This window comes from Helianthus annuus, chromosome 11, assembly GCF_002127325.2.
Source record: "Helianthus annuus cultivar XRQ/B chromosome 11, HanXRQr2.0-SUNRISE, whole genome shotgun sequence".
NCBI classification, from domain to species: Eukaryota; Viridiplantae; Streptophyta; class Magnoliopsida; order Asterales; family Asteraceae; genus Helianthus; species Helianthus annuus.
The window spans coordinates 16820031-16830023 of NC_035443.2; the positions used below are offsets into that span (position 1 = coordinate 16820031).

General features: G+C 40.3%; 1 protein-coding gene and 1 long non-coding RNA gene across 7 annotated transcripts; one reads left to right on the forward strand and one right to left on the reverse strand.

Moving 5' to 3' along the window:
• The first annotated feature begins 1258 nt into the window (after positions 1–1258).
• On the forward strand, positions 1259–3141 carry LOC110889775. Of its 6 annotated transcripts, none has more exons than XR_004872121.1 (5): positions 1259–1460; positions 1566–1844; positions 1934–2066; positions 2730–2776; positions 2853–3141. It is a non-coding gene; the product is annotated as an uncharacterized LOC110889775 (long non-coding RNA). The 6 variants fall into 6 exon arrangements; XR_004872123.1 differs by having other exon boundaries at positions 1578–1844; XR_004872122.1 differs by having other exon boundaries at positions 1599–1844.
• A 451-nt stretch (positions 3142–3592) lies between these two features.
• Positions 3593–9459, reverse strand: LOC118483976. The gene is made up of 2 exons (XM_035979803.1): positions 8730–9459; positions 3593–3597 (listed from the first exon to the last, which is right to left on the reverse strand). The coding sequence occupies exons 1-2, from the start codon at positions 9457–9459 to the stop codon at positions 3593–3595; spliced, it is 735 nt and encodes a 244-aa protein (XP_035835696.1).
• Positions 9460–9993: the final 534 nt, after the last annotated feature.

The window sequence follows — 9993 nt, forward strand, 5'->3', positions numbered from 1 at the left end:
AATAATCTTGTAAAAAAATTACATGTTTGTTATGCGTTCAGTTTCCTGGGTCGTACCGGGTTAAAGATTAATAGACACAACACTTAATATAATTCCGCCGCGAGACTTCTCCCGTACCGATGATTATACTTTATTGAAATGCACTACGGGTGTACGCCTACACCCGTGTGCTAAGGTCGTGGCCATTCTTTGAATGATGCCAAGGATATCCGGGACATAGTCATTAAACCCCCAAAGGCGTTAAACAAACAAAACAACAAATTTAAACGGGTTAATTTGACAATTCTTAACTACCGACCGGTTAAGGTCAATTTCCCGACCAAGCGGTATTTTATATACCGTACCCCAAGCCCATATAAGGGAAACTAAGTTAAACGTATTTACCTGAGCAAAGTATAAATCAAATACAACAAGTGCACGTAGCTTTTACTGGGCTCCTATATCTAGAATTAAGGTTTTAATAACCTATTAGAATCCTAACGGGTCTTAAGCTTAGACCGGTTAGTTTTATATAAAGATTACGGTTTTAAACGCACGATAAGGCGAAGACCGTTTTAGAATGTGGTTTTGACCCGAAAAGCTTGCATGCTTATTTAATATGGGTAACTTAATCACATTCTGGATTTTGAGTCCGAAATGATATGGTTTGACCCGTTTCGGCTAAAAATGAGTAAGCATAAGAGTCATATACTAGTTACATAAGCCGATCCGAAGGCGTAAAGTGCGCAACGGGTAACCATAAGAGTCATATACATGTTTCTGAAGTTAATATGCCTAAAATATGTTGTGATATCAGAATGATACCTTCCATTATGCCCCAAATGGTTTCAAACCAAAACCATGCCTTATAAGGGCATTTTGGTCATTTTAAAGGGTGTAAAATGAGTTTAAATAATATTATGAGTTACAGGTCTGAATGAATCAGTAATTATTATATATATCAATTAACATCGTATCAATGCGCCAGTTCCTTCTTCACTTTTAGGTTTTGGCCACCTTACTTTCCCCTTTTACAAGTTCACACATCTACCTTCTCCCTCATCTTCTCTCTGCTCTCTCACACCTCCGGTCGCCGGAGGAGGGATTCCGGCGCCGGTATACCCGGTCAGGCGACACGCACACACCCCCAACACTCTTCTCGACACCTCCACCCCCTTCGTTTTCACTCTCTCGCACACTGTTTTCGGCTGGAGAGCGGCGGAGCCGACGGTGCTCCGGCAACGGCGTACCGGCGATGGTGGATTTGACGGTGGTTCAGTGGTGAACACTCTTCAAATAGACCCTTCTGAACCTACTTCCGGCGCCTGCTTTCCGATTGGATCAATGGGGGTGTATTCTTTTTGACGCTGATGGCCGTGGTTCATAGGAGCTTCACTCCGGTGGTGACTGACGAACGACGGCGGTGCTAAATCCGCTGGAATCAACCACGGCAGCCATGATCTTCGAGCTTTCTCACCCCGGTAAGCTCCTAAAACCCATCTCTTTCATCTCTTTTTTGATTTAGGTATTTAGGTTAAAGTTTTCTTTGAGTTTACAAATTCCATTGTTGTTCAATCTTTCCCAAGCTTAAATTCCAGGTTTACAAATCACGTTTCCAGGTTTCCTTTTTACGATTTCTCTGATTTGTTTGCCAAATTTCGAAACCCATCACAAACCAGATTGTTCCTTAGATGCTTTGCCAGCCAAATCACAAACTGTAACAGCCCGTCGGAGATTCGAATAAACCCGCATCGCCGCATCATAAACCCGCATCGCCGTTCTTCGACTTCACAGGCCAAATTGCGTTTACGGCTGGCGTTTCTAATTTGTCAGTTCTGCTTTTACTTTGTTGTCTCTTTCGTCAGGTTCGTTTCTTCCACGGTTCGCATTGTATGATACTTTTACTTATGTTTTTAGCTTACGGTTCGTTATGGGTTATGATACTGTCTTGTAGGTGCAATTGTATACGTTTGTGGGTTGTCGCCGTTTCGTAGCTTCTTCCTGGGGTGCATTTCGTCCGACATTGTTTTCTCTCTTAGGTTTGTGGGTAACTCTTTTTTCATGAAGAAAAGTGTTGTCTTCTGTGTGTAAGTTGGCATATTTTTTGGCTGTGCTACATGATATTGTTGTTACATCTTTGAACCTAATTAGGGATGGAAACTCATAAGTTCAACACATTTGGTTTATATCTTTAAAAAAGTGAACCTTTTAATTTATTCCACTCTCATGATAAAAAGATGCTTGTATTAAAGTCTGACTATCTTGCTATTTAAAAGAAGATAAATTCACATACTTTTAATCATAGTCTTGGTTCACATGAATTTCTACCCATTAAATTAACATTAGTTCATATATGAAAGAGTCTTAATTTACATGTGAATATATTCTATTTTTCGTTAATAGAAAAACAAAGGTAGATTTTGCGATTTCGGTTAACAAGAGAATGTATAATAAATTCACATCATTGCCGTAAAAACTTACTAAAGCAAAACAACATAACCAAATGCTAAAATTACCTATATCTATGAATTGCCATAACCATGAGCAAGTGAAATCACAATGCCTCGATACACCACTAACTTACACAAATTGCGTATCCCTTCTTTGCAGCAGTTTCCAAGGTGTATATATGGCATTTTGAAACCTAGATCTGCCATGAAAGAAACAACTTTAGCTTTTCTTAGATTAACGATTCTGTGTTGCACAAACTGGTGTACGCCGCTAACAGTGTGACTGGTAAATTCGTGCAGACTAGGATTACAAAGATCCTAAAGGTGTTGACAGGCAACATCACACGGTAACGTTATTGCAATATATTGTAGTTCATTGTTGCATATATAACATACTTATAAGGCTTTCTGCATTTTTCATAGATGTGGTCTCTGATTGTTGAGGCTCGACTTTGGTCCTGGCATCATGATCCTTAAAAAAACCAAAAAGATAGCCGCACCAGCCTGTTCAACTCTCCAAGGCAAGTAATTTAACTTTGTAATAGACCAGGCTCGGAACATGCTTCAAAACAGGAAATCAGCTTGGTCAACCCACTACAACTTTCAGCACTTTATATTTAGTACATCAACTATCCCAATGTAACACAGATAACTGATAACTTCCTGGTAACATAAAACCTTACCCGCCGCGAAGCGCGGGCGTTATCTACTAGTTATACTCATTTTATTAAGTTACAATAGTAGGGTATCATATATATGTGAAATTTATTACTTATAACCATACTATGCTCCGTAGGGGCATTTTAGTAATTTCACATAGGCCTAAAAGGTCAAAACTGTAATTCTGAGTTTGAAATATTTGCCTACTGTTAAAATATAAAAATATTGCTAAGTACATCAGTAGGCTTCAACCCTATACGCTTAAAGAGGTTCTAGTACATACTTATGCGTTAAAATCGCTTAAAAAGGCGATTTGGAGCCATTTCCGGGTTTTGTATAAATAAGTGATATTTTTAATATTCCAGAAGGCTCAAACTAATTTATTTAGCATGTTAGATCAGTAGAAAAAGGTTTGGGGTCAATAGGGTTTATAAAACTCATTTTATAGCCTAAAAGGGCAAAACCGGCATAAACCGAATTAAGTTTAGAACACTAAGCTATGCTCAGCCTAAAATTTAATAAAAATCTTTAAAAATCCCAAAATATTATTTTATATCAGTACATAAAAAGTTTTGTATAAAAATTTGGGTTTAGATAGGCTATATGCAATTTACGCCATTTAATTACTAAAGAAGCTTTAAATTACGCTATTGAGCATAACTCTTAACCTATACCTCAAACTGATTTCAAATTTTAGGTGCAAGTTTATAAATCAGTAGCTAAGGTGTCTACCCTTTTATTTTTCCAAAAATCACATTTTAAAGTCACTTGGGCATAATGGTCAACATATAAGCGATTAACGGAAACATGCATGTGAATAGGATATCTAATGAACCAAGTTGTATAATCTCAGAGGGTTATACTAACATGTAAATAGGTCCAAAAGAAGCTCTAAGGCAATCCTAATCTTGGCTTAAACGGGTCAGAACTGAAAGTCAAAGCAGAAGTCAAACTATGCGATTTTCGGTTCCAAACCGAGCCTAAACAGAAAATAGTCGAGTTGAACATGTTGAGACATGTTCTTATATTAATTACCAAGTTATTTTAATGATCAAACAGGTTGCATGTGACCTACATTGCTAATTATGCATTAATTTGCAAATAAACATTCTGTTGACTTTTTAAGATAAGCTTTGACTCGACAATTAACATAGTTAGAGTGGGAATCTGAAATTACCCTTTTAAGGGTTTGTTACCCACATAATTACCTACTCAAAGGTATTTTTAATTCGAGATATTACTGGGTAATTATTGACTAATCTCGAAGTCAAACCTTAATTACGACGGTTTGACTTTTAGCTAATTAACTAAGCTAAAACGAATTTAGAAAGGTTAAGGACACTTACAAGGGTCCTAATTAGGATTAGGGATCACTAGGAAGGCTGCTTACTGACCAGAGAACTCCAGAGAAATAAGTTGTAAACTTTTGAAATTGCAAGTGAGCATGGTTACAACTTTCCTCCTCTTATATAGCAATTATGGATACTTTAGATGATGCCACAAAGGTCTATGCATGATCCCTGATCATCACAACTATCCCTAGCGCATGAAAATCCATTTGTTCAGCCCTGGTATCAGTTTACAGGCCCATAAGTCGGTTACACAGGTCTGACTGGCAGCTGCAGGTTGTTTCTGTTACTGGCACTCTGACGCTGGCCGTGTAAGCCCATAAGGGGCTCTTACGCGGGCCGCCTGGCCTGTCAGAACCAGCCAAACAAGTTTAACAATTTGCATTTCAGCCCCTGGTCCTTTGTAACGTGGTTTTAAGCCCCTAAATTGCATTTTCAGCCCATTAACTTGATTTTTAAGGGTCTTAGGACTTTTACTAACTTAGTTAATTCCCTTGTTAACTTTGTAACAACTCTTAAGGCCTTAAAATTCAATGTTGACGCTTTTAACCCCTCATACACGAATTTTATCATAACTTTCTCATACGGTAACGAAACTTTATGAAATTTTTACTACATATTCTAGTGAGCATAATTTATCGTTACAAACCTTCGGGTCCACTAAAAGGTCACTCAGAGGTATACCTTGCACATGTTGACACATTTAGCCCCTGTAGTTTGTAATTCCTCACTTTCTTTCATATTTAGCTTCGTATGATCCATGATTTATTCGTTTGAAGGTATAAACATCTTGTAGGGTTATTTTTGAATATATTTATCCATTGTTGACACTTTGGACCCTTATATTCACATAGTTTCCCCGTTTGTCAACTTTAGTCCCTCTAAAGTATTCTTTCACATGTTCAGAGCTTATGACACGTGTTCATACATTATTGGACATGAATTTTCGAGGTGTTACATCCTCACCCCCTTAAAAGAAATCTCATCCTCGAGATTTATGGAAATAATTGAGGATATTTGTCTTTCATTGTGGACTCTAGCTCCCACGCATATTCAGGACCTCTACGGGCATCCCATTTCACCTTGACAATAGGCACAAGCTTCCTTCGAAGCCTTTTTACCTGTCAATCCTCAATCGATACAGGTTTCTCCACAAACTTCAAGCTCTCGTCTATGTGCACATTTACGTGTGGTATGACTAGCGATTCGTCAGTTACACACTTCTTCAGATTGCAGACGTGGAATACATTATGAATACCACTGAGCTCTTCAGGTAAGTTTAACTTATAAGCCACTGATCCAATACATTCAATGATCTCGAATGGTCCTATATACCTTGGGCTTAACTTACCTTTCTTACCAAATCGCATCACCCCTTTCCAGGGTGATACTTTGAGCAAAACTTTATCTCCAACCTCAAACTTGAGAGGTTTTCGCCTTTGCATAGCACTTCTGCCTATCCCGGGCAACTTTTAGGTGGTCACGAATCTGGACAATCTTGTCCGTTGTCTCAAAGACTATATCAGGACCTGATAATTGAGTATCTCCTACTTCTGCCCAACAAATGGGTGTTTTGCATTTCCTACCATATAGTGCCTAAAAAGGTGCAGCCTGAATGCTGGTATGGTAGCTCTTATTGTAGGAGAACTCGACCAATGGTAAATGCCTGTCCCAACTACCACCTAGATCAATTACACATGCACGCAGCATGTCTTCCAACGTTTGAATAGTACGCTCACTCTGCCCATCCGTTTGAGGATGGTAAGCTGTACTAAAATTCAATTGCGTACCCAAAGATTGTTGGAAACTCTTCCAAAAATGTGACGTGTATCTAGTATCCCTATCATAGATAATAGATGCTGGTACGCCATGTAAGGATACGATCTTATCTACGTACAGTTGGGCTAACATGTCAGAGCTATAAGTCTCTTTAATGGTTAGGAAATGTGCTGACTTAGTCAGTCTATCAACTATGACCCATATTGTATCATTTCCTTTCTTCGTTTTCGGCAATTTGGTGATGAAATCCATTGTCACCATTTCCCATTTCCAAGTGGGAATTTCAGGCTGTTGTAGCAACCTGATGGTTTCTGATGTTCAGCCTTTACCTGAGCACATGTCAGACATTTAGCTACATAAGCAGCTATGGACTTCTTCAAGCCTATCCACCAATAGTTTGCCTTTAAATCCTGGTACATTTTATGAGCTCCAGGATGAACGGAATACTTGGAACTGTGGGCTTCCTTGAGGATAACATTCCGAAGTCCTCCATAAACAGGAACCCATATTATTCCATTTAACCTCAACATCCCGTCCTTATCACAGGATAACTGTTCTTCAGTTACTCCTAGTTTTTCCTCAGGATAATTAGCTTCCAGCACAGCTTCCTTTTGTGCAGCGAACAACCTTTCATTTAGACTGTTTTTGATTTCAATGCTCTTGGCATTGATCCTTATTGGCTTTACTCTTTCTTTTCTGCTCAAGGCATCTGCGACTACATTAGCCTTGCCTGGATGGTATCTTATTTCCCAATCATAGTCGTTCAAAGTTTCCATCCAGCGTCGCTGCCTCATGTTCAAATCCTTCTGATTGAACAAGTGTTGAAGGCTTTTGTGATCGGAGTATATCACACACTTTGTTCCATACAGATAGTGCCTCCAAAGCTTCAGTGCAAATACAACGGCACCCAATTCCAAGTCATGGGTGGTGTAATTCTTCTCGTGCACCTTTAGTTGACGTGAAGCATAGGCAATGACCTTGCCTTTTTGCATTAACACACAACCCATCCCGGTGTGCGATGCATCATAGTAAACTACAAACTCATCGATTCCATCAGGCGATGTCAGTACAAGAGCATTGCTCAACTTCTGCTTCAAAATATCGAAAGATTCTTGCTGCTTAGGCCCCCAATCAAACTTGCTATTCTTGGGAGTGAGTAGAGTCAGGGGTGCTGCAATCCTTGAAAAATTCTCGATAAAACGTCTGTAGTATCCTGCCAATCTTAAGAAACTGCGAATCTCCATAGGCGTCTTCGGCTCTTGCCAGTTCATGATAGCCTCAACCTTAGCGGGATCCACTTGGATACCATGCTCACTCACAACATGTCCAAGAAATTGGACTTCTCGAAGCCAAAACTCGCATTTAGAAAATTTGGCCTAGAGCTTTTCTTGATGTAGCAGCTTTAGAATACATCAAAGATGTTTCTCATGGTCAGCTTGGCTTTTCGAGTAGATGAGAATGTCGTCGATGAAGACGATGACAAATTTATCTAAATAAGGCTTGCAGACGCGATTCATGAGATCCATGAATGCGGCAGGTGCGTTAGTGAGCCCAAACGGCATCACTAAGAACTCATAATGACCATAGCGAGTCCTAAACGCGGTCTTGTGTACATCTTCATCCTTAACTTTAAACTAATGATAGCCTGATCTCAGATCTATCTTGGAAAAGTAGCTCGCTCCTTGTAGCTGATCGAACAGATCGTCGATCCTGGGTAACGGATACCTATTCTTGATAGTAACCTTATTAAGCTCACGGTAGTCGATGCATAAACGCATCAAACCATCTTTCTTCTTGACGAACAAGATTGGTGCTCCCCATGGAGACGAACTAGGTCTAATGAAGCCTTTAGCTAGCAAATCATCTAACTGCGTCCTTAATTCCTTCATCTCCGTTGGCGCCAATCCATAAGGTGCTCTAGCCACAGGTGCAGCTCCAGGGATGATGTCAATTCTGAATTCCACTTGTCTATCTGGTGATGAACCAGGTAGTTCTTCCGGGAAAACTTCAAGGTATTAAAAAATGACAGGTATATCTTCAATCTTAGGTTTCTCCTCATCAATGGTTACTTGTGCCATATAGATGACACAACCCTTCTTCAGACATCTGGATGCCTTAAGCATAGTCACTTGCTCAGGCAATCCATGTTGGGTATCTCCCTGGATGGTAAGCGGTTCACCAGACAGAGTCTTGATCACCACTTGTTTCTTGTTGCACATAATCTGGGCTTGGTTTTGCGATAACCAATCCATGCCTATCACTATATCAAAGCCAGCTAGCTTAAAAGGTAATAAGGACAAAGGAAAAGAGTGGTTCCTAATGGATATGACGCATCCATCTAATACAGTCGAAGCGGTTTCTATGGTTCCGTTAGCTAATTTCACTTCATATTTCACACTTAGGGTTTTAACAGGTAATTTCAATAATTCATAGAACTTATTATCTACAAAAGATTTGTCTGCCCCAGAATCAAATAATACTCTTGCGTAGACATCATTTATTAGAAAAGTACCTGTTATCACGTTATCGTTCTGAATAGCTTCCTGAGCATTCACCTGGAAGATCCTAGCGTTGGTCTTCTTTCCCTCTTCAGCCTTTTTCGCAAGTTTCGGGCAGTTGGGCCTAAGATGTCCCTTCTCGTTACAATTAAAGCATGTGGCATCCTTGAGTTTCTTACAGTATAATGCCTTGTGATCTGGGGACTTGCAAATCCCACAAACTTTCGGCTGGGATTGGGATCTAGACTTATACCTGCACCTCCCGAAATGGTGCTTCTTACAAACCTTGCATCGGGGTTTATCACCCGTCTGTTGATCTCCCTTCTTGGATCCCGACCCTTTCTTGTGGTCATTGTTTCCCTTGCGCTTCTTCTCTGAGCGCCACGAACCATCATCTTCGCGTTTTCTCTTTTCAGCATCCGCATTTCTCAATGATCTCTGCCTAACAGCATCCAGCGTAAGGGACAGAGATATGTCAGCTGCTGATCGAAATGTAGCGGGCCGAGAGGCCTTGACACTTGCTTTGATTTCCGGGGCCATACCCCCAATGAAACGGGCTATCCTTTTAGGTTCAGGTGTCACAAGGTAAGGAACTAACCTTGACAGGGTATTAAAACTCGTGAGATATGCCTGGCAATCCAGGTTTTTCATGACCAACAACAGAAAATCAGATTCTATCTTTTCCACCTCGTGTTGAGGACAATAGTTCTCCTTGATAAGAGCAACAAATTGATTCCATGACATGTTGTATAATGGAATCTTTCCAGTAGCCTGTATTAATGACCTCCACCAGGCCAAGGCTTCACCCTTGAAGGACTGGGATACAAACTTTACAATATCCCTTTCAGCACAACCACTGATGTCCACAACAGTGTCCATCTCATCCAGCCAAGTCATGCAATCCACAACCCCTTTTTCTCCGGTAAAGTCCCGGGGTTTACAAGAAACGAAATACTTATACGTACAGGACTTGGTACGTGGAGCATCATCAAATACTATCTTCTTGGGTGGAGCACTGTTGTTGTTTGAAGAGTGTCTATCATCATCTTTCTTAGATTCATCCTTCTTGGATGGCGGCTTGCTGTGAGATTCCGAGTGAGTCTTAGGCTTGGTGTGCGGTGTAGATAGGGTCCTACTATGGGTCCCACTGTACTCATTGTACTGCCGCTCCAAGGCCTTTGTAACCGCATCATCAACAAGCGCTTGCAGCTCTGCGCTAGTTCACTGTATCTTTGCATTCTCGTGATTCTCTACCGGACGACTATTTACCTCGTCCGA

What these genes read in the sequence shown, in the direction of transcription:
- LOC118483976 (XM_035979803.1), bottom strand. Translation starts at nt 9,459, where the DNA reads ATGTCATGGAATCAATTTGTTGCTCTTATCAAGGAGAACTATTGTCCT.